Below are 24,416 nucleotides of genomic sequence, written 5' to 3'. Positions count from 1 at the left end.
TCCCTGCACGAATTTATGAGATAATTAAATATAATCATAGATCAGATCACACACATGAGAGGGAGGGAGAAACTCAAACGGAAACCTAATTCTACCCATGCATACTCACCTGAAGATGACCCTTCAGATGGTAAATCGTGAAGCCCTTCAGCCTTCACCCTTGACTCCCGTCGCTGCCATGAAGCAAAATTACCAGGAAACAGAAAACTCAACAAATTATCACCATTTGGCCTTCAAAAATGGATCGATCTTGGCACTGTCTAGCCTTCAAGCTGTCCGAGCACGACAACGTCGACAAATCGATCATGGAGTTTAATAGTCCACCGGAGGCGGCACTTGGGGTAGATGGTGAGGACGACTTGGATGTGTGGCTGGAGTCATCGTGACTCACGATCTGGGCAACAAAGAAATCAGCCGCGCAATCATCGTGAACTACTCAATTTACTCGCTTGGAAAGAAAACATGGTGCGTTATCGCTACATTTTTTAGTCCTGGTCCTTCTCTCCTTGGGGCCTGGGCTGGGCTAGCTGGGGGCCCCTGGATTTCAGGGGCCCGGGGCGGCCGCCCCTACTGCCCCCCCTCAGGGCCGGCCCTGTGCGCCCGCAAGTGTATAGGTGCAGGATTTGCCAAGTTCGGTTGTAGATGCTCTTATCCTTTTTTGCTTTATACTTTTTTGTTGTTGTTGAGAAGGACTTTAAAAGCATTTTGGAAGCGTGTACAAGGTTGGTTCGAAGAAGATATGTGTACGGACGATGCATGGACGGCATCCAGTAGGGTGGTGCTGCCCGTATCCCGCTCTAGCATACAAAACGTAGACAACTCACCTAACGGAGAGAAATGGTTTGGAAAGGTTTCCCTGGTCTACCGGCGGGCCTATATATAGCTAGTCCGTACAAACAAGCTGGGGCATCGCGTGAATCAATCTGTGGTTGAGTTGGTTAGGTAGACAGTGGTATCCCCAACCCACCAGGGTTCAAATCCTGATGCTCACATTATTCCTGGATTTATTTCAGGATTTCCGACGATGCGCTTTCAGTGGGAGGAGACGTTCCCGTCGACGACGAGGCGCCTACGGTGACTTTGTAAATCTCAAGATGATATGCCGGCTCAGTCTCTCGGAGGTGCTCATAAGGGTAGGGTGTACGTATGCGCGTGTATATGAGCGCTTGTGTCTGTACTGATGTTCAAAAAAAAAGCTGGGCCATCGCAAGGACACTGGCACGCCCAGTGACCGGTGTGTACAAGGTGCACAGACAACATTCGGTAGGGTGGTGCTACTCGTATCCAGCTCTAGCGACACAAACCTAGACAACTCACCAACCCTATCGGCTTCGCAAGGCCCTGGCCCATGCCTACGCAGTGACGAATCAGACGCGTCGCGCTCACACGAACTGCATGCGTCGCCGTCGTCTCTTCTTCGACAAGCTCAGCCTCAATTAGCGCCAAAAATGGAATATGGACATCCAGGATGCACACAGCCAAAAAAACAAAATAGAAAGAAAGAAAAAAGACCGATCAACCTTGCCATTGTTGAGCACAAGGCCGACTGAGGCCCAACATGTAAACATGACAATGCAGGAACATGCTCAAGGCTCTCGCGGTCAATCCTGATGCTTGCCTCCACAACTCTTCCTTGGGAAAGAATGGAAAAAAGCAGCAACTTCCGGCCGCCCAGCATGGCCGATCGCCAAGACGCAAGAACACAGGCACGCACTGACGCACGCGGATCAAAATCAAGTTTCCCTCCTGGTCCTGCACGTCGAAACAAGGAAGCGTACGGGTCCGTGCCGCTGCTATGTTCTGTTCCACGATCCCGCTACTGTTTCTGCTGATAGAATGAGAGGATACAGTGGTGGCGCCCAGCCTCCGATTCGCTCCAGTACAAGTCTTGAAGAAGGAAGGGGGGAGAGAGAATATATGGTGCGGCCCGTTGGTCGACGATTGAGCCGCCTTTTGTTTGTGCGCGCATCCATCGGGCCAAGCTCACGGCTTAATGCAGGAAGGTACCCTCCTCTCATAATATAAGAGCGAGTAGGTAAGTAGGGATGCTGCTGCTTTGTGTTTGTAAAGTTTCAGGTGATACCGGTCTTCATATGCTGCTTCGTCCACAATGGATGAGTTGGTTTAGGACTCAGGTTAGAGTTGGAGTTGGAGGACCCCCGGTTTAAAACAATGAGTTACAGGTGCCTCCTACTCCTGCTTCCAAGCTTTGCCGTTTGGGCAGCTTCTTGGAGCACCCAGCCAGATATATGTGTTGCAATAAATGTGGAAATTCGAGTTTACAGGTAAAGCAAATGTCGAGTTCTTGAGTTCATTTTCGTTACCAGCAAGGACGAAGAGAACCTCAAAACTGCGATTGAAGCTCATAGGTCAATTTGTTGTTTCTGACATTGATACCTCAAACAATATTGGCCTTCTCCCACCGCGAGCAGTTACCCAGAACATGTATGCAGATGCATAGATAAGCTACAGGTCGATCCGAAAAGTCTGTATCCCTCGTCAAGAATCAAACCGTTTATATATATAGCAGAACCAAACCCTTTCAGCTGTCCTTCATATCCACATCCACTACATCCTCTGGCTTCACATCCACTTCATCCTCTGGCTTCGCATCCACTTCATCCTCTGGCTTTGCAGGCGGTGCTGGAAAAATCTCGTTTACAAGAGCCACAAGTTCCTTGGCACGGTCCTCTTCATCCTGCGGCAATCCTCGCTCGTCCTTGCAAAATCTCTTCCCACACTCCTCTACCATCTGCAGCGGAGAATGGACCAAATTAGATGAATGAGGTATTAACCTAAAACATCAAGAAGATGGGAGGTGAGACAACAAAACAGACTGTGGTACTTGTCTGCGAACAGATGACTACAACACCCAACGATTCTCTCAAAATCTCTGGACAAGAAAATCAATTTCATTCTGTGATAGCGTAATGTTTTATAACAGGGATCAACGAGTGGCATAAGGTCGGTAGTTACAGTAGTTTGGTCCCCAAAACATTTGCCAATAAGATTTTGCATGCACATCTATACATGCGAAAGTACAGTAACACACCCATGCCCAAAGAACAGAGCTCATCTATATTCTATACTGAATTAAAGATAAACAGATGACCTACAGATGCCAGAATCCATACATTATAATAAACATCCAACGTTGGGATAACTTAGATTTCTTAGCGATAAATCAGACACATATGTAAGCACATATTTCTGAAAAATGCATCATTGCTACCCAAATATATTTGCATCACTATTTTCAGAAATCTGTCAAAGCTGGGCAATGTTGAGTGTTGAGTTCAATCTTTCATCGTGATGAGGTATAAGCAAACTAAATACCATAACAAAAGACACTTCTATTTCAAGATGTCACAAATGGTCCAAAGTATCAGCATATTATATCCACATTCTTGGTTTGTATCAGCAAACATAGATAGCATACTAACGGGCATCTTAAGATCAGCAAAATAAACATGGCAATACCGCATAAACATCAGCTGCTGAGGTTGGCCTCCAATTGATAACGTTTTGCTTGTCAGCATCGGTAAGCTTGAAACCCTCACATCTGCTTGCAAATTCAGTAACTGATTCCCTTGTCTGATTGCAAGCAGGAGTTTTCAGGAGGTACTCGTATACCTGTTTGTCACAACAATAAACATGAGACCAGTTTAAGCATAAAAAGGGGACACGCATCAACAGGTTATTGAGCATACACATTGGGTCAAGCATCAGAGAAACAACATATACCTTACACTCTGATGCAGCAACGGCCCCCAAACATCCCATGGGATCAGTTTTTGCACCTCTTTTCCGTAAGAAGTCGAGAACTTCGAAGTTGGTGAGATGCCCTGCATTTGCTTTCTCACTGCAGAACAATAAAGAGCTTTGGATGTTCAGAACTTCAGATTAGAAAAGACAGCTGATAGGTAATGAAGATTCAGCTTTTAAATTATTCAGTATCTAGCTACGAAGTTTGAGAACTGGGACTAAACACTAACGCGAAACAAAATTAGGATCAGCCTCAACAATTTATCTGCATAAATTCCCAATCAAACCAGCTAATTCCTCTCCGATAGGATCATCGCTCAGGGACCCATTATGTACTAAACTTAGTTTTGCAAGGGATTGCACAATAGAGAGAGCAGTTTACAGCTACGAGATTGCCATGGCACTGGAAAATTAAACAGCAAATGCGTACTGACATCTTCATCGTCGCCACTGCCAGGGGGGACGGGAGCACAATAGATAGACCGATGCAGTATTGGAGCTGGACTGGAATGGGGCGGCGCAAATTCGACCGACGAATGTCTCGCTCCGCGTGCTAAGGGGCGGCGGCGTCGTGGTCTTGGTCAGGGCGGCGACGGCGGCGACTGGCAGGGAGGTCGGAGAACAACGGCGCGATGGTCAGGGGACGCAGGGTGGCGGCGCGCTCAGGGGCGTTGGGGAGGCTGTAGCTGGTTAGCGGGAGGGTGGTGGCGGTGTCTCGCGAGCCGGAGCTGGAGGTTGGCGGCGGAGGTGTGCGACCGAAAGAGGGCTGGGCTAGGTTAGCAAAATTCGCTTGGAAGGAGACGACACGAGGAAGAAGGGCCAAACGTGGCCAAATGGGCTGGTCAAGGCGTACCAGCCTCATAGCCAGCCTCATAGCCAGCGTGCCCGGCCCGTAGTGAGCTGGCCTGGGGCCCGGCACACATACAATTGGGCTGTGCCGGCACGTGGCCCGTCTAGGGCCGTGCCTGGGCCCCGAAGCTGGGCACGCGTGCCGGCATGACAAGGCCATTTTTTTGGAGGGGTAACGGAACTTTATTCGACCAAGATAATTTGCCTCAAAAAAATCGACCAAGATAATGTTCGGAATACAAATAATGTCCGAAGTACCCAGAAGCCAAAGATAACGGCCAGTTTAGTTATTTTATTTATTTTTATTATTATACACTGCCCAATAGACTGAATTATAGACCCAAAACAGTCTAATAGGAAAAATTCTACACGACGAACGTGCCTGCCGCCGTGGCGGCCCATGTTATACGGGGCGTGCCTGGGCCACATGGAGCGAGGCACGCGTTCCGTTCCCTCGGTGAATTTTTATAATCTATCTATCCCTAATCCCTATTCCTATTTTTTTTAATAATAAAGCACGGATTGACTCCGTGGGTTCACCGTCACAATACGTTTTTTTTCTGTAAATTTACGCTTTTAATTTAAATTTAAAACATATATGCGAGGTGGTACTAATTCGGGGAACCGTCTATAGTTTCATCGTCAAAATTTCCGTAGGTCGATGTTGTTTTAAGTCAGTTGGACTTCTCCCTGATCCGTCTGGGCCTCAGCCCACCAAACTCAGCCCTCCGCTCGGCCGCCGCCCGCGCCGCCGCCCTTTGCCACCGCCACCACCACCGTCCGCGCACGCCTCCCTTTGCTCCCGTGTCTCTGATTTGGATCGAAATCGCGGCAGTAGTGGTGCGGCGGCGGCTGGGGAGGAGGCGAGGGCCGCGGCGGTGGGTGGTGGGGCCTGAAGATGAGGCAGTCCTTATAGGAGGATGCCAGGGACGGGCAGCAGGACGGGGGTGGCGCGTCGCAGTTGGAGACCGGTGTGTGCTTTGGTAGCGGGTGGAGGGACTGCGGCGCGATGGTGGGGAGCAACAGGTCTGTGTCCATGGGCGGAGCACCCTGCCATTAAACTCGACGTTGTGCTGGCACATGCCGCCCCTCTCCTTCTTGGGTCGTCGTGGATCTCGCGATACTGGAGGTAGCCGCTGTTGTGGCCATGGACGGCATCACGGAGTCCCACAACACGCCAGCCGCCTCCGGAGTCCCACAACCGCGGAGCCCATGGAGAGCTCGACCACAACTCGGCTAGCGCAACGGTGAGTTATAGGGCCAGCTATGGGAGCCGATGTTGGGGGAGGAGGGAGGCCTTTGCTGGGATTGCATTAGTGCGGTGCGGGTTGAGCTGAAGCTGGCTCCTAGCGGTGCTGGTTCAGGCTGATGTGTGCGTGCATAGCCAAACAAAGAAGCAGGCATCCACTGAGAAAAATACTCATCGGAGTTCTCAAGTTGAAGTCAAATTGACCAGCTACGTGTCAAAGGTAACATCTAGATTATACCTAAGATGATAGTTTGATGTGTTGATTGGAAGAAATCGCACACAATAGATGCAGTTGGTATTTTGGAAATAAAGGCAGCAGTTTACATTGAGATCTGGGACTAATTGGTTAATAATTTATTCATGTCCCCAACTTGAATATTGCAGTCTTTGTCACAAGCTTTGCAATGGTATTGATTCTTTTAAAAGTAGAGCAACCAAGTGTCGAATTTTGTTTCGCATCTATATATCTATTTCGAGATAAAAATGAATGTGGGGCTCATTATGTTTCCAGTATGAGACGTGGCTCGACGGTATTTACATCGCCAATGCCAAGCACACCGAGTTCACTAAAAGCAACAAGCAGGGCAGGGTCAAAGTCATTATGTTCACCATGATGCAGATTGCCATCACATTCAGACACAAAGATCTGGGAACTATGAACTTGATTAAAAGGGCAGGGTCAAAGTCAAGACCCGGATTAGTGGCGACTATGATGGTGGCCTGCAGGCTATGGGTCTAGCAGCGTTGCAGGCAGTAGTGTGCAGCGTTTTACAGTAGGGCATGTGGCCAGTGCTGGCGGGCTCGCGGCGACTGCAGATGGTGGAGTACTGGACTTGTGGTGGGCGCCCATTCACAAGATCTACAACATCATCTTTGGGTCAGTTCTCCATGAAGGCCATCCTGTGATACAAGGTTGCGTCTTCCTGCTATTTGGGTGACGACGCCGAGCCTGTCGGCCTATGCCCATCGCTCCTGATGTGATAATGTGGCGGTCGTTGTTGTTTGCCTGCAGAGCTTGCGGAGAGGTGGGACTTGCAGAGTATATGTAGCAGAAAGGATCCAAGTATTGGAGCCAAACAACTATCTATGCTACCACATCAAGGTGTGTTGATGCAAATAAAGTGAGGACAGGAATATACAGTAGCAGAAAGACCAAGCAGCCTGGTAGCTCTTTCATTGAACTGGATGGATGCGTGCATGAGTTCTTTGCAGGGAACGAGTCACATTTTGAAACTGAAACTATATACAACACTGTTTTAGGGATTAATGAACTGTTAGTAGCAGAGTCCTTCCTGATGTCAAAGCTAATACATTTCTATGATAACCATACCCCAGTACCTATGATTCAATAATCTTCTTTTTATGAAATGATGAAACCCGAAGTATTTCTACATATTTGCTTTTCTCTCTGAGGCGAGAAGTTTGTTTTCCAGACATTTATGTCATGAGCAACTTAATGTGCAACTGAGTGCACATTGTTATCCAAATTTTATTGGTCTATCTGAGATGTTTCCTTCTGGTATTGCAATTTGTGCTAGGTAATACCCACAGTTTTTGCTGTGATGTTACTATGTCAGAAAATTAGCTGTCCACTGCATCACTTACTTGTTCTTCTATTTTTACTCCGAACTTACTAACCCAGCTTTGGTTTCTCTGGCTTAAGCTAATCTGGGAGCAGGGTATCATGTGCCCGCTCACCTGTTGGTGCGGCTGGTGGATACAGAGAGATCAACGATGAGGAGACCCTCGCCGTTCTTCTGATTGCAGCCAGTTGCGTGATGTGATGGCGGAGTTGTTCTACAACCGCCCAGGGGCCATGGACGATGGAGAACTTCCTAACGCAGTATGCGAGCGGGGACAATGGAGAACTTCCTGGCGCAGTGTGCGCGCGCGTGGGTTTCAGGACAGTTCATTGTACAAGGTCAAGCTCAGCTTGGTGTAAGTTCCAAATATATATTGTGCCTTAGTTTGAGTTGCATCCACAAGCAGCGCTCACTAATTCAAATACACCTTAAATTGAGTTGGATCATTAGTGTTGGACCGTGGACATATATCTATATCCGATTGTACTCCGGGTGTTTTCAGTTCTGAAATATTTTTTGGCAATTTGATTCTGAAATTTTAGCTTGATGTTGAGAAAATGAGCAAATTTTGTGGTGCACTTGGATCAGGTTTTATGCTTACAGTTTCGAGGGGAAACATTCAGGGTTGTGATCCAAGTATATGAAATCAGTTTATCTAAATTGAGTTGTCGACAGTACATCCTCTAAAGCACGGAGTGCTTTTGTCGGTTCACCGTCGTGCCATTTTAAAAAAATCCCCATTCTTTTCTGTAAATTAATCCGCAGTACATGTTTAAATCATAGTCGAACTCTTTTTTTGCATTTTCTCAGAAAATCTCTGACTTTTTGGTTAATCAATCAGCAGCAACAAAATTATTCATATATTTTAAATCGTAACTCCGGTTTTAACATGTTATATATGAAATTTGATTAGAAAAATATGTACAATCTAAATATGATATTATTGTTAGCTGTTAAATATTTCTAAAATATTATTTTTGATGCAAACTTAATATATAGTGCACAGTCCGTTTTTCGTTCGTACTGGCGGCGATCCAAATTACAAATAAACACCTATTAAAACCATATTGAGAGAAAAGGAAACATCAATAACCACACATGCACACCTCTGAGAAATCTCGCGGGGGAAAACAACATATTTCTCATCTTTTTGAGAGAGAGGACTTCTTAGGACTGACCACATTCAAATGTGTTTTCGTTGTGTGAGTGCCGAGGCCACCGTAAAGGACGTGGACCAATTAGGGTCTTAAGTCATGGTTATTGGGTTAAAAGCATGTGTTATTTTCTCTCCCGTTGCAACGTACGGGCTCTTTTGCTAATAGATCTAATGCTCTTCACCAATGACTCGTTTTTCATCAAGTGATGGCGGCAGCAGGTATGATATTACGAAGAGAAAATGTGACTGCGATCTCTGCGGCATATCGAGTTACATTCAATTGTAACAATGCACTGAAAGCAAAAATACATAGTACTCCCTCCGTTCCTAAATATTTATTTTTTTAGGCATTTTAAATGACTACTACATACGGATGTATGTAGACATATTTTAGAGTGTAGATTCACTCGTTTTGCTTCGTATGTAGTCACTTATTGAAATGCTTAGAAAAACAGGTATTTAGAAACAGAGGAAGTATGATGCAAGGTATGGCCTTGGTCTATCAGCATACAAAGCAACCAGTACTTGTTCAGTCGGATTCTTTGAAGGAGGACCGAAGTTTATTCCTTAAAAGCTCACTGGATATCAAAATAGGATAGCAGATTGTCTGGCTAATTACAGTTATACTAAATCACGTACTGCTGCTTGGCTTCAAATAGGTCCACCTTATATCGAGGAACTCTCTAACCCTATTACCTAAAGAATAAATTCCCAGAAATTCGTTGGTGCTCCCAGGAGCGCGCGCTCCTGCACGCGGAAAAAATATTTCAAATAAAAATTTAGCACGTATAACTCGACATTATATGTGTGCACGTCAAGTTTCAAAGAAGCCGACATTTTTTATGCCTTGTGTAAAAAAGACAAAAGAATGTCTTGTGAAAACATTTTTTAACACTGGATTTTGTCTTTTTCACACACGATACATAAGTTGTCGGTTTCTCACAAAACAACTTGTGAGCATGTACAATATCATACGCGCCAAGTTTTTGTTTGAATTTTTTGATATTTTAAAATATGTTTAAAACATATTTGAAAAACCAAGAGCGCGCGCTCCAATGTGCCGAAACGCCACTCTCATAAACTCCCTATTTCTCTAAGAAAAAAGAAAAAAGTAACTATTTCGAAGTGCATCCTAAGTCCTTGAATTATTTTAAAGATGTCATGCAGGTCTTCAAACTGTGCAAAATGTCATCTAGGTCTTCGAAAATCATTGAAGTGTATCAAGTATGTATATATGTGACACCTTTAAAATAGTTTAAGGACCTACGTGACATCTTTAACATAGTTGGGAGACCGAATAACATGCATATTGCATTTTGAAAACCTGAATAATAAATTTCGTGGTGCAAGAACATACGTGACGTTTATGAAATAGTTGAAGAACATATGATACACTTCACTCGCAATCATTTCTCTTTTTTAAAGGTACGCAAGTCGTAGAGGACAAGCACCGACCAGCCAGAAGGGACGGCAAAAGCATAAAAAAAGGGTACACGCCGCCGTGTGTCGCCGCGCGTCCTCACACGTGCCCCCCGCCTTTCATTCCCATCGGGCGACGTTGCACAACCCTCTTATCCGTCCAACAACCCGAGCTAGTCAGGCATCACGGGCCTATAAAATACAAGACCAACCAACTACAGGGCAAGCCGATCCGCCGCCATCGTCACTCACAGTCTCACACGCAAAAGGCTAGAAACAAGTACTAGTAGTTTTACTTTAGCCTGTGACCACCTTAATCCTGAGACACACCCATCAGCGTCGTGCTCACGAGGGACCTGCCGCCATTGCTGCAACTTGGAGCTTCTTCATCTTCTCATCGTGATATAAAAGGAGGAGGTTGACACGATGCAGAGCGGCCAGCAGCAAGCGAGGAGGAAGAACGCGCAGGTGCTGGACGGGTCGGACATCCGCGAGCTGGTGGAGAACGAGGGGGCGTTCGCCAAGTTCGTGGAGAACAAGTTCCGGCACCTTGACGCCGACGGCGACGGGAGGCTGTCGCTGAGGGAGCTCCAGCCCGCCGTCGCGGACATCGGCGCCGCCATCGGGCTGCCGGCCAGGGGGTCGTCGGCGCAGGCGGACCACATCTACTCCGAGGTATGTAAAAGTAGAACTCCCCTCCGTATGTTAACGTGTATCATCCTCACCGTTCAAGACTTTGAGTTTCCTAATGGTTTTGTTTTGCAATATATATAAGACCTGTAGCTAGACATAACTTTCCTTGGTGAAAGTGTCCACTCGATGTGTAGCCAACACTGTTATCAGTCGTCCAGTTTCATTCAGTATGTCTAGGAAGTTCTGGATGTGTAGTGACGTGCTATTATACTAGCACATAAAAGCATAAGTAGTATAATGTACAAGTAGTACTCTGCTTTTTGGACACGCTTCATGCCTCTAGAATGATGCAGAAGGGCACGTGGTTTCATATACTCAACTGGGATTCCAAATGGCTGTAAAGAGAATCTGGTCAGCTCTACACGTATGCATATATTCGACACATCTACTATGTCTATATCGCCATATAGCGTGCCAATAACTTTAAATATTAGCCGTTTGATATGCTCCATCCAACCAAACGTTATCATCTACTCCCTCTGTCTGGAATTACTTGACATGGAAATTGATGTATCTACATGTATTTTAGTTTTAGATAAAGTCAATTTTATCATTTGCGTGACATGTAATTCACGACGGAGGGAGTATTGGATCATGTGGCATTCTAACTGAACCCCAACTCTATCACCTCATGTATTCTGAAGCATCTTTCCATCTACTTATCAGATTCTCTAATTAAAAAAGGGGATTGAGAACCATTTAGATTTTGGAGGGGTAAAAACCAAGTTGGATCTTGTTCAATATGATTTTAGGAAATTAAATAATTATCAAACTTTGCTTTGGTACACACGATTAGAAGGTACCCCTTGATTCAAAAAGGATAATATAGTGTTTTGTATTCAAATCAATCAATTCAATACGCTTGATCTATAACTTCAAGATCCGTGCAAACTTTGAAGGGGATGTACCGAAGCAAAACTCATAAGTATTGGAACATATTTTTTCCACGTTATTATATATTTAAATGCCAACAATTTACTGCTCACTCTATCCAGAATTATTCATTTCTGCAACAAGTAATTATTCATTTCTGCAACAAGTAATTCGGGACGGAGGGAGTAATATTTTAACAGTTACAGTAACAACATCTTTGTATTTTGATTTTTGTTGGCCCCCCAATTTTTAAGTATGCTCAAAGTTAGCACCCAGTAATTAAGAAAACTAAGCTACTACTAGTAAGGTACACGTGTATTGCACACATGAGATTTGGCAACCAAATTATCAATAAATACTACGCTATAGCATGTAAGCTTTGAGTTATATATGCATGATATAGATGTTCGTTTAATTTTTATAGTTCATCTCATTCAAAATCAATTAGCTTTTATAAAAAAAATCAATCTATTATAAGATCCATGGAATTGTGTGTTGTAAAGCATAAGGTAAAAACAAATTATGGCAAATCCTCTAGAAAAGAAAAGTTTGGCCAATTATGATACGGAAGATTCTAGAACAAAGGAGAATTGCTTGTGTTTTGAGGTTTGTGCATTATGCTTAAGTTCAATCATGGAGTTTTATAGATTGTACATGTGGCAGAATCTGGTGGAATGTAGATGATATTCAATGGTCAGTAGTGCTTATATTTGCCATCTGTGCATCGTCGAATTGGCTTCATACAACGACCATCTTTTAAAATTATTCACATACTATATAGGGGTATAGACATGGAACATTATCTGCTCAAAGTAACAGGGGACATCGTTACGGCACAACACCCATACAGTGACGTGTGTGTACCTTTGCCACATTGCACGACATCATCACCACATGGCGCGCATGACTCAGCTAGTTGGATCAATGACTGGCAGCCCATCGCGCTAAGTTTACTGATATAATTATAATGATGTGTAATATGCGATGCAGGTTCTAAATGAGTTCACCCATGGGAAGCAAGATTCGGTGAGCAAGCCGGAGTTCCAGCACGTGCTGTCCGACATACTCCTCGGCATGGCGGCCGGGCTCAAGAGGGACCCGATCATGATCCTCAGGATGGACGGGGAAGACCTGAACGAGTTTGTCGAGAGCACGGCGTACGAAGCAGAGGCGGTCGCCATATTCTCTCAAATCGAGTCCGGAAGTGCGTTGTTGCGACAATGTTTGCCCGCCGCTCTTCGACAGCTGACGGTCGATCACGGCATGCCACCGGCTTCGGATTCTCTGGTACACTTGTGCAGCTTCACAACAGAAATTGGAACCATAATAATTCATGTCTTTGGCAAAGCTCGTGGAGCGTTTGCTGACAATTGAGTGTTTGATAGGTTATGGAGAAGGTCATAGAACCTGCATTGCAGGAACTGCCGGCAGATCAGCTCGATCGCCCGGCGTCGCAAGAGGTCTTCTTCCAGGAATTCAAGAAGTACTTGGGAGTGATCGCCCGGCGACTCCAGGAGTGCCCGGTAATTGTGGCGCACACTGAAAACACCTTTGATGGGGCTGGCATTAGGAAGATACTGTCTAAGAAGTTCGAGTTCGACAAGGTATACTCATACTAAGATACATGTTCCACAAGTTTGATTTTATCTATGGAAACTGTATCCAGTTAAACGATATTGATCGATACACGTCGATGCAATTTTTCTCTCCCAGCTGCTGGATTCCGTCTGGGTAGATGTACCAAAGGAACACAAAGATGGGACATCGAAGAAGTACCTTCGCGTCGCGCTTGACAAGTTGGCCGCCTCAGTAAATCTACCACCATATGGAGCTGTTGACCAGGTAATTTAGAAGAGATCATTTCCATGTAATACTAAATCATTTATACCGAAGCTGATAAATGTGAAATAGAATGTTCTGAGTGTTGGCTAAAATTCTAAACGATCCACGATCTTTCATAAAAATGCACAGGTGGATGCTGTGGTGAACGAGGCGTTCAAGATGGCGAACGCCGACGACGGGAAGGCGGTGGACGAGGCGGAGTTCAAGAAGCTGCTCACCGAGATCCTCGGGGCGGTGATGCTGCAGCTAGACGGTAACGCCATCGCGGTCTCCACCAACACCGTCCTCCACGAGCCCATGTCCACCTCGTCGACCTTGTTGTCGCCGTCGCCGTCGCCGCCCACGGTGTCGTCGCCGAGCGAGTAGGCACATGCTTGGGAGTAACAGTTTCCGCTGACGCTTTAACTGCGATCGACGCCGGAATCCACCTGATTACACTGCAATAACGTGACGTTTTTGCCTGTAACGTCAACCTGAGACGAGGTGCTTATATGCATACTGTTGGTGTCTGTAACCTGCTCGGTGATTTGTGATGAAATAAGGCTTTGCTTGCCAGAAGGGAGAAGTGTAGGGCTGAGATATGTCTCTCACAACTGTAGGTTTGTGAAGAACTAGCAATCGTGCACGTGCTACACAAGTCCAAATCTCAAAAAGTTCTTTTTTAACGGAACGCTAATAAGGAAAAAAATATTTAGGGCGGTGATCTGCGCTGGCACGCCGGCCCAACTGTTGGACCAGTCGAACGCCAGCCGCCCGATGCGGCGAGCCGGGACTGTCTAATCTGGCATCTCAACCCCGACTCATTCTTCTTATGGTCAAAACTTTCAGAAAAAAACGCTATCCACCTCGCATGCAGTCAAACTTCCTCCTCCTGCCGCTGTGCGTGCGCCCCCGGCGAGCTCGCCCCCCCTCCTCTCGTGATGTTGCTCACGGCTCACTTCACCAACAGCGACAGGCAACGCCGGAGCCCCGGCAGTAGGCACCAGCTCCAATGTCGCGTGTGCTAATTGTAGCTTTGGCTGAGCAGTTGCAGCAAAAAAAGGTGCCCGCGTGGAATGCTCTTCTAGCACCGCCGGGTCACCGGTGTAGCAAGACAAACGATGATCGGCGAGTTGCAACCGGCGATATTTTCAAAAGATGGAAACGATGATTTAGAACGACGCAACCAGCTGAAACAAAAGTTGCAACCAGCGATTCGGAAAGCTACTACCAGCGATTAAAAAGATGCAACGAGCTGATATAGAAGCTGGAACCAGCTATTGAAAAATGCTGGAACTGGTGTTTGGAAAAGATGCAATCGGCTTGTCAAAAAGCTGCAATCGGCGATTGGGAAAGCTACTATCAACGATCAAAAAAGATGTGACGAGCTGAACAGAAGCTGGAACCGGTGACTAAAAATGCTGGAATCGATGATTAGAAAAGATGCAATCGGCTTGGCAAAAAGCTGCAACCATTGATTTTGAACTGGTACTAAAAATTCCAATAAAGTTGCAACTGACAGAATAAAAGGATACAACCGGTGATTTGAGAAGCTGGAACCGGTGGTTTCAGAAAAAAGATGCAAAAAAATATCGATTTAGACAAAAGCTGGAACTAAAGTGATATAAAAAAGATGCAACCGTTTAAGAAGACAGGTGCTAACGGGATCCAAAAAGCTACAACCGTGTGGGCAGTCCAAGACGCTAAAAATCTTCCACCGGCGACATGGGAGATTTAACTGAAGCCGGGGGTCGCCAGAGATGCAAAGGACTTGACCGTGGGTTGCAGCACGACCTGCTGGATGCGCTTGATGGTGGGATGTAGCTTCCAAGATGCGATTCTATCCCAATCATGTGATGAATTCATGATTGGGGTACAACCGCATTTCGAACGCATAGCAAGGTGGATATCATTATAACATACCATGTACTGAATAGATGAGAATACAAGATAAAGGCTTACACTCGCCACAAGCTACATCATTCACACAACAATACATCAATACATGGCAAGCATCATACAGAAGAGCAGGATCCGGCTACGGATGAACACAAACGAAAAAGAAGAATGGCATCCACCCTACTAGCCCAGGCTCCCCGACCCGGAACCTATCCCTTGAACAAAGAAGAAGAAGTAGAAGAACTCCAAACAAGCAAGCACCGCGCTCGCGTCAGACCATCGCATTACCTATACATGTACCTGTTGTTGTAGTAATCTGTGAGCCATGAGGACTCAGCAATCCCATTACCATGGGTATCAATACTAGCAAAGCTTAATGGGTATGAAAAGGATAAGTGATGAGGTTGCAGCAAGCGGCTAAGCATTGTATGATGGCTAACTTACGAGTACAAGAGTAAGATGAGAAACTACGCAAACGGTCGCAACCTAGTAATGATCAAGAAATGATCCTGAACTACTTATGTTCAAACATAACCCAACTGTGTTCTCTTCTCGAACGCACCCGAAAAGAGACAGTCACAGTTACACACGCGGTTGGTGTATTTTTAATTGAGTTTAGTTCAAGTCCACTACAAACGGATATTAACAAATTCCCATCTGCCACATAACCGCGGGCACGGATCTCGAAAGTTTAAACCCTCCAGGGGTGACCCAACTTAGCCCACGACAAGCTCATGATCCGCGGAGACAATCCTCCATCTCGGGATCCTCCGATCAGACTCGAAATCCCGGTGCACAAGACATTTCGACAATGGTAAAACAAGTCCAACAAGACCTCCCGATGCACCGACCTAGCCTAATAGGAGTAGCACGATCTCATTCTTAGGGTACACCGGATGAGCGAAGCGTACAGGTATATACCAAATACCCCAAGTTGCCTAGGGGCGGCCCCGCACGGTGCTCTAGTTTGGACCAACACTCATGTGGAGCACTGGCCCGGGGGTTGATTAAGTCCGCGGGGTCCGAAAAGTCCCTATGCAAGTTTAAGTTGTAATTAGGCAAATGGTAAAACCAAGGTTGAGCCTTGCTAGAGGAGTTTTATTCAAAGCGAACTATCAAGAGGGGCCCATAAACCCTCACCGTGTTAGGGACGCAAAATCAAGGAACATAACACCGGTATGACGGAAACTAGGGCGGCAAGAGTGGGACAAAACACCAAGCAAAAGGCTAAGCCTTCCACCCTTTACCAAGTATATAGATGCATTAATTAAATAAGAGATGTTGTGATATCCCAACATATCCATGTTCCAACATGGAACAATCTGCGAGGCACCTGCAACTAGCAACGCTATAAGAGGGGCTGAGCAAAAGCAGTAACATAGCCAAACAACGGTTTGCTAGGAAGGTGGGTTAGAGCCTGGACATGGCAATAAGGGAGGCATGATAAACAAGTGGTAGGTAGTGCGACATAGTTTAGGATCACTTCTTGATCATTACTAGTTTGCGACCGTTTGCGTAGTTTCTCATCTTACTCTTGTACTCGTAAGTTAGCCTCCATACCATGCTTAGCCGCTTGCTGCAACCTTACCACTTATCCTTTTCATACCCATTAAGCTTTGCTAGTATTGATACCCATGGTAAAGGGATTGCTGAGTCCTCGTGGCTCACATATTACTACAACAACAGTTGCAGGTACAAGTAATGTGATGGTCCGACACGAGTGCGATGCTTGCTTGTTTGGAGTTCTTCTGCTTCTTCTTCTTCTTCATTCGAGGGATAGGTTCCGGGTCGGGGAGCCTTAGCTAGCAGGGTGGATGCCGTTCTTATTTTTCGTTTGTGTTCATCCGTAGCCGGATCCTGCTCTTCTGTATGATGGTTGCCATGTATTGATGTATTGTTGTGTGAATGGTGTAGCTTGTGGCGAGTGTAAGCCTTTATCTTGTGTTCTCATCTATTCAGTACATGGTATGTTGTAATGATATCCACCTTGATATGTGCTCAAAATGTGGTTGTGCCCCAATCATGAATTCATCACGTGATTGGGATAGAATCGCATCTTGGGAGTTACAAGTTGGTATTAGAGCCATCCACGACTTAGGAGCCCCCTGCTCGATCGAATCATTGACGTTGTTGAGTCTAGAACAAAACTGTTTTGAGTCTTAGGATTATATATATCGGAGAGTAGGATTGTTTTTACCCCTCATCCCCCTTCGACGCTCTGGTGAGGTCTCCTGACATAGATGTTTTGACTTTCCTCTCCTCAATTTCACTAAAACAATTAGGATCACGCGGGTATCTTGGGATCGTTCCGATATTCTTGTGACGAGAACATTGTTCTTGGTGCCACCTGACATTTAGGGGTTGTGGCAGTGTCCTGGTGAGTTGAGCTCCGAGGTGTTGTCGTCACAATTTTATCTTTGCAGTTCTAGAATACTTGAGTTCGCTGACATTGAAAATCTCTTTTATGCAGTTAGTGGTGAGATAACCTCGACGCCACCCAGTACTGGGGAGGGAGTTCAGAAGCATTGTCACAACTCGTATAATGGATGCTTTTCGAAGGTTGAGGTACATGATTTCCGGAGTTTTCTTGGTTATGTGTTGACAGATGGATACAGTTGGAGCATAGGGCTTGTTAGTTGTGTGATATATATTGTGCCTCCCTATATCCCCAACACCAGATTGCATAACCACAAAGTTTCAGGAGTTTATAGGTGGGAATTCAAGTAGCTCTTAGTTATTCTTCCCGCAGATATTTGGTATGTGATTGGGTAATCCTTACCACTTATTTGTTCCAGTCGTACCTTGTTGTTGCATTCATAAATATCTTTCACAGTGGCTTCTCACCTTAATGGTCGTGTAATGTTAACTTTGGAATTCATTCGTTCAATCTCTATTCGAATGTTTATTGTGAATAATATATGTTGCAATGTCTTTCTGTTGATTCAGCTTGTATATCTGTCTATCATGGTACTAACAGATGGCACCCTCTTCAGGATGGCTCCTCCAACGCGTCTGAATCCGGACCGCAATGATGGGAATCAGGCAAACCCTCCACCTCCGCCACCTCCTCCGCCTCCGGAGTCATGGCAAGCTTTCATGGCAGCCACCAACGACAATACCCAGATGCTTTTGCAACTCTTGCAAGAGCGCAAAAAAGGCCAAGGCAACCAAGGAAATCAAGGTCAAGGGCAATTCAACAATCAGCCTCAGGTTGCTACCCTCAACCAGTTTCTTGCAAATCAGCCAAAGTCTTTCAGCAATTGTGCCGAGGCCACGGATGCCGATGATTGGCTCGTGGACATCAACAAGCATTTTGAATGTAGCAATGTCAGGCCTGAGGACTACGTCAAGTTCGCTTCTTTTTAGCTCAAGGACCAAGTAGCCGATTGGTATTAGCAGTACAAAGATTCTAGAGCGGGTCGAGTGATTACCTGGACTGACTTCTGTCGGGACTTTAAAGCTCATCATATTCCAACAAGTGTTGTCGAGAGCAAGCGTGAGGAATTCCGCAATCTCAAGCAAGGAAGTATGTCTGTGTATCAATACAACATCCAGTTTTGGAAACTTGCTCGCTTCGCAAGGCAAGACATTCCTGATGAAAAGAGCATGATCTATCACTTCAGGGGTGGCCTCAGAGAGGATCTTCAGTTAACTCTCGTTCTTGTTGAGCCTACTCAGTTCGATCAGTTCTATAACATGGCTCTCAAGCAAGAAGCTGCTCAGCTCAAGTGTGAAGCTTCAAAGAAGAGAATTAGGGATGCAGTTCACTTGTCTTCTTCCTCTCAAGTGGCAGCTAAGCAACAGAAGTTCTGGCTTCCTCCACCTCTTTCGTTTCGTCAGCCCTACCAGCAGAAGAACTTAGGTGGTCGTGGATCTTCCCACCCAATCCAGGCTATCAGAACAAGTCTCAGACTCAAGCTCGAAGGACAGGTGGTCCTCCTCCTCCTTATCATCGTCCGCTCTCAGAGGTTACTTGCAACAAGTGTGGTCTGAAAGGTCACTAAGCAAACAAGTGCACTCAGAGGCGCCTTCCGCCTCCTCCTCCTATGAGGTCTTCAAGCAATGCAGTCGTCAAGCACAATCCAAAGCATGCAAAGGTGAACATGTTGAACGCAACTCAAGTGGAGGATTCTTCAGATGTGATCATGGGTAACCTCTCTGTTAACTCTATTCCTGCTAAAGTTTTATTTCATACTGGTGCATCGCATTGTTTCATGTCAAGACCGTTCTTTGTAAAGCATGATTTCACTTGGTCTTACCTGGATAAACCTTTGGGTGTTGTTTCTCCAGGTATGTCAATGAGATCCAACTCGATAATTCCTGATGTTACCATCAGGATGGGCAATTATAAATTTCTGGCTTCTCCAATGGTTCTTGGTTGACTCTCATATTGATCTTATTCTGGGCATGGATTGGCTTTCTCAGCACAAGGCTTCTCTTGATTGTGCCGCCAGGGAGATTAAATTGACGCACCCTTCTGAGGATGTGAATCATCTATGCCGCTCGTGATGAAACCATTCAGTTGTTCTCTCTCAATGAGAAGGGCGAGTTAGACGCTATTTCTCAGATTCCAGTTGTTTGTGAGTACCAAGATGTCTTTCCAGAAGAGCTTCCGGGTATGCCTCCTCACTGGCCAGTTGAGTTTGTTATCGATCTTGAGCCTAGTACTGAACCCATTTGCAAGCGTCCATACAAGCTTGGACCAAAGGAGCTGAAGGAATTGAAGAAACAACTCGATGAACAAGAGCGTCTGGGTCTGATCAGACATAGTTCATCTCCGTGGGGTTGTGGTATTCTTTTTGTCCATAAGAAGGATGGCACGGATCGACTTTGCGTCGATTACCGTCCATTAAACAAGAAGACAATCAAGAACAAGTACCCACTTCTTCCCAACATCAATGAGCTAATCGAGCAACTTAAAGGTGCAAAGGTGTTCTCCAAGCTTGACCTCTGTATGCGTTATCATCAGATTCGCATTCGTGAAGAAGATATCCCTAAGACAACATTCAGAACAAGCTTTGGTTCTTATGAATATACTTTCATGTCTTTCGGCCTTGTCAATGCCCCTCCAACATTCTCTCGAATGATGAATTTCATCTTCAACCCCTACACAAATGAATTCATCCTGGTGTATCTCGATGATATCTTGGTGTTCTCCAAGAATAAGAAGGATCATGCCAAACATTTGCGATTCGTGCTCGACAAGCTCAAAGAGTATCAATTCTACGCGAAGTTCTCCAAATGTGAGTGATGTCTACTACACAACCTTATTCTTGTAGACGTTGTTGGGCCTCCAAGTGCAGAGGTTTGTAGGACAGTAGCAAATTTCCCTCAAGTGGATGACCTAAGGTTTATCAATCTGTGGGAGGCGTAGGATGAAGATGGTCTCTCTCAAACAACCCTGCAACCAAATAACAAAGAGTCTCTTGTGTCCCCAACACACCCAATACAATGGTAAATTGTATAGGTGAACTAGTTCGGCGAAGAGATGGTGATACAAGTGGTATATGGATGGTAGATATAGGTTTTTGTAATCTGAAAATATAAAAACAGCAAGGTAACTAATGATAAAAGTGAGCGTAAACGGTATTGCAATGCATTGAAACAAGGCCTAGGGTTCATACTTTCACTAGTGCAAGTTCTCTCAACAATAATAACATAATTGGATCATATAACTATCCCTCAACATGCAACAAAGAGTCACTCCAAAGTCACTAATAGCGGAGAGCAAACGAAGAGATTATGGTAGTGTAAGAAACCACCTCAAAGTTATCCTTTCTGATCTATCTATTCAAGAGTCCGTAGTAAAATAACACAAAGCTATTCTTTCCGCTCAATCTATCATAGAGTTCGTACTAGAATAACACCTTAAGACACAAATCAACCAAAACCCTAATGTCACCTAGATACTCCAATGTCACCTCAAGTATCTGTGGGTATGATTATACGATATGCATCACACAATCTTAGATTCATCTATTCAAACCAACACAAAGTACTTCAAAGAGTGCCCCAAAGTTTCTACCGGAGAGTCAAGACGAAAACGTGTGCCAACCCCTATGCATAGGTTCATGGGCAGAACCCGCAAGTTGATCACCAAAACATACATCAAGTGTTCTCAAATCCTTAAAGACTCAATCCGATAAGATAACTTCAAAGGGAAAACTCAACCCATTACAAGAGAGTAGAGGGGGAGAAACATCATAAGATCCAACTATAATAGCAAAGCTTGCGATACATCAAGATCGTATCACCTCAAGAACACGAGAGAGAGATATCAAACACATAGCTACTGGTACATACCCTCAGCCCCGAGGGTGAATTACTCCCTCCTCGTCATTGAGAGCGCCAGGATGATGAAGATGACCACCGGTGAGGGTTCCCCCCCTCCGGCAGGGTGCCAGAACAGGGTCCCGATTGGTTTTTGGTGGCTACAGAGGCTTGCGGCGGCGGAACTCCCGATCTATTGTGCTCTCCGAAGTTTTTAGGGTATATGGGTATATATAGGAGGAAGAAGTACATAGGTGGATCTTCGGGCTGTCCACGAGGCAAGGGGGCATGCCCAGGGGGGGTGGGCGCGCCCCCGCCCTCATGGGCAGCCTGGGACTCTCCTGGTCCATCTTCGATACTCCGTGGGCTTCTACTGGTCCAAAAATAAGTTCCGTGATGTTTCAGGTCAATTGGACTTCATTTGATTTTCCTTTTCTGTGATACTCTAAAACAAGGAAAAAACAGAAACTGGCACTGGGCTCTGGGTTAATAGGTTAGTCCCAAAAATAATATAAAAGTGCATAATAAAGCCCATAAACATCCAAAACAGATAATATAATAGCATGGAACAACCAAAAATTATAGATACGTTGGAGACGTATCAGTGAGTTTTGGCTTGATGAAGTTCTTTACCTTAGCCACATCATCTCTGCCAAAGGCATTGCTGTTAATCCGGAGAAGGTTTCTGCAATTGTCAACTGGGAACCTCCTCAGAATGTCAAGCAGCTCCGCAGTTTCCTTGGGCTTGCAAGCTATTGCCGAAGATTTGTTGAGAATTTCTCAAAGATTGCAAAGCCTCTTTCCAACCTCCTCCAGAAGCATGTCAAGTATTCCTGGACTCCTGAGTGTGACATTTCTTTCAACACTCTCAAAGAGAAACTCGTCACAGCTCCTGTCCTAACTCCTCCTGATGAGTCCAAGCCATTCGAAGTTTTCTGCGATGCCTCGTTGCAAGGTCTCGGTGTCATGTTAATGCAAGAGAAGAAAGTTGTGGCCTATACTTCTCGTCAGTTGAAGCCAAACGAAAGGAACTACCCCACTCACGATCTTGAGTTGGCGGCAGTTGTCCATGCATTAATAACATGGAGACATCTCTTGTTGGGAAGGCAAGTGGACATTTTCACCGATCACAAGAGCCTCAAATATATCTTCACTCAACCCAACCTCAACCTCCGGCAAATTCGTTGGGGATTCAAGAGTACAATCCAAGTATTGAATCCACTCCAAGCAACATGAATGTGATTGCAGATGCTTTGAGCAGAAAGGCTTATTGCAACAGCTTAATTCTCAAGCCATTCCAACCGGATTTTTGTGAAGCTTTTCGCAAGCTCAACCTCCAAGTTGTTCCTCAAGGTTTTCTTTCCAACCTTCAAGTCACTCCAACTTTGGAAGACCAAATTCGGGAGGCACAACTCCTTGATACCATGGTGAAGAAGGTGAAACATGGTATTGCCAAGGGCTTATCCAAATACAAGTTCTATCGCATTGATGACAAGGACACCTTATCCTTCGAGGACTGGATTGTGGTTCCTAAAGGTGATCTAAGGAAGGTCATAATGAATGAAGCGCACAATTCTCTTCTTTCCATTCATCTAGGCAGTTCGAAGATGTACCATGACCTCAAGCAGTCGTATTGGTGGACTCGAATGAATCGAGAGATTCCTCAATTCGTGAATGAATGTGATGTCTGGCGAAGGGTGAAAGCAGAACACCAATGACCAGCTAGTCTCCTCCAACCTCTTGCTAATCTAGAATGGAAGTTTGATCATATCGAAATGGACTTTGCCACTGGATTCCCAAAGTCCAAGCGTGGGAATGATGCTATCTTCGTTGTCATCGACAAGCTTACAAAAGTGGCTCATTTCCTTCCAATCAAAGAATCTATCATGACAGCTCAGTTGGCAGAGCTATACACCTCCAGAATTGTCTCGTTGCACAGAATTCTGCAATTGATCTCTTCAGACCGCGGAAGAATTTCACATCTAAGTTCTGGGACTCCTTGCAGAAGGCCATGGGCACCAACATTCGCTTCAGCACGGCTTTCCATCCTCAAACAAGTGGCCAAGTCGAGCGAGTCAATCAAATCCTCGTAGACATGCTCAGAGCTTGTGTCATCTCTTCCGATATGAAGTGGGAAGATTGTCTCCCATATGACGAGTTCTCCTACAACAACAGCTTCCAAGCAAGTTCAGGCAAGGCCCCATTTGAAATTCTTTATGGCAGAAAGTGCCATACTCCTCTCAATTGGTACGAGATTGGTGAACGCCAACTCCTTGGCAACGACTTGATCATAGAAGCTGAAGAAATGTGTAAAGTCATCCGTGAAAATCTCAAAGCCGCGCAATCGCGGCAGAAGAGTTACTATGATAGCAAGCACCGTGACTTGGCTTTCGAGATCGAAGACCATGTCTACCTCCGCGTCTCTCGAATGAAAGGCACTCAAATCTTCGGTATCAAAGGGAAGCTTGCCCCGAGATTCGTGGGTCCTTTCAAGATCATTGGCAAAAGAGGTGACCTCACCCATCAACTTGAGCTCCCGCCCAACTTTGCAAATGTGCACAATGTGTTTCACGTGTCACAGCTTCGCAAGTGCTTCAAGATGCCCAAGCGCACTATCAACTTTGAAGAGATTGAGATCCATGAAGACTTGTCTTATCATGAGCATCCTGTTGCCATTCTTGAGGAAACCGAGCGCAAAACTCGCAACAAGTCAATCAAATTCCTGAAAGTTAAGTGGTCTCACCATTCCGATCGAGAAGCCACCTGGGAGCGCGAGGATCGCCTCCGTTCCAAATATCCGGGGTTCTTTCAGTCCTAGATCTCGTGTCGAGATCCTCTT

The 24,416-nt window shown here is 45.4% G+C and overlaps 2 protein-coding genes across 2 annotated transcripts; one reads left to right on the top strand and one right to left on the bottom strand.

Annotated features, from left to right (window-relative positions):
* Positions 1–2,356: 2,356 nt before the first annotated feature.
* Positions 2,357–4,595, bottom strand: LOC125533892 (uncharacterized). Its single transcript, XM_048697221.2, has 4 exons — positions 4,200–4,595; positions 3,745–3,862; positions 3,481–3,633; positions 2,357–2,752 (listed from the first exon to the last, which is right to left on the bottom strand). The coding sequence occupies exons 1-4, from the start codon at positions 4,205–4,207 to the stop codon at positions 2,543–2,545; spliced, it is 489 nt and encodes a 162-aa protein (XP_048553178.1). The 5' UTR covers positions 4,208–4,595; the 3' UTR covers positions 2,357–2,542.
* Positions 4,596–10,226: 5,631 nt separating this feature from the next.
* Positions 10,227–13,987, top strand: LOC125539464 (Calcium-binding EF-hand family protein). Its single transcript, XM_048702922.2, has 5 exons — positions 10,227–10,696; positions 12,578–12,874; positions 12,973–13,191; positions 13,301–13,429; positions 13,559–13,987. The coding sequence occupies exons 1-5, from the start codon at positions 10,448–10,450 to the stop codon at positions 13,793–13,795; spliced, it is 1,131 nt and encodes a 376-aa protein (XP_048558879.1). The 5' UTR covers positions 10,227–10,447; the 3' UTR covers positions 13,796–13,987.
* The last annotated feature ends 10,429 nt before the right edge of the window (positions 13,988–24,416 follow it).

Source organism: Triticum urartu, chromosome 2A (genome assembly GCF_056163025.1).
Source record: "Triticum urartu cultivar PI428250 chromosome 2A, HENAU_Tu73, whole genome shotgun sequence".
In the NCBI taxonomy this organism is placed as follows: Eukaryota; Viridiplantae; Streptophyta; class Magnoliopsida; order Poales; family Poaceae; genus Triticum; species Triticum urartu.
This window is presented reverse-complemented; position numbering and strand designations above follow the sequence as displayed.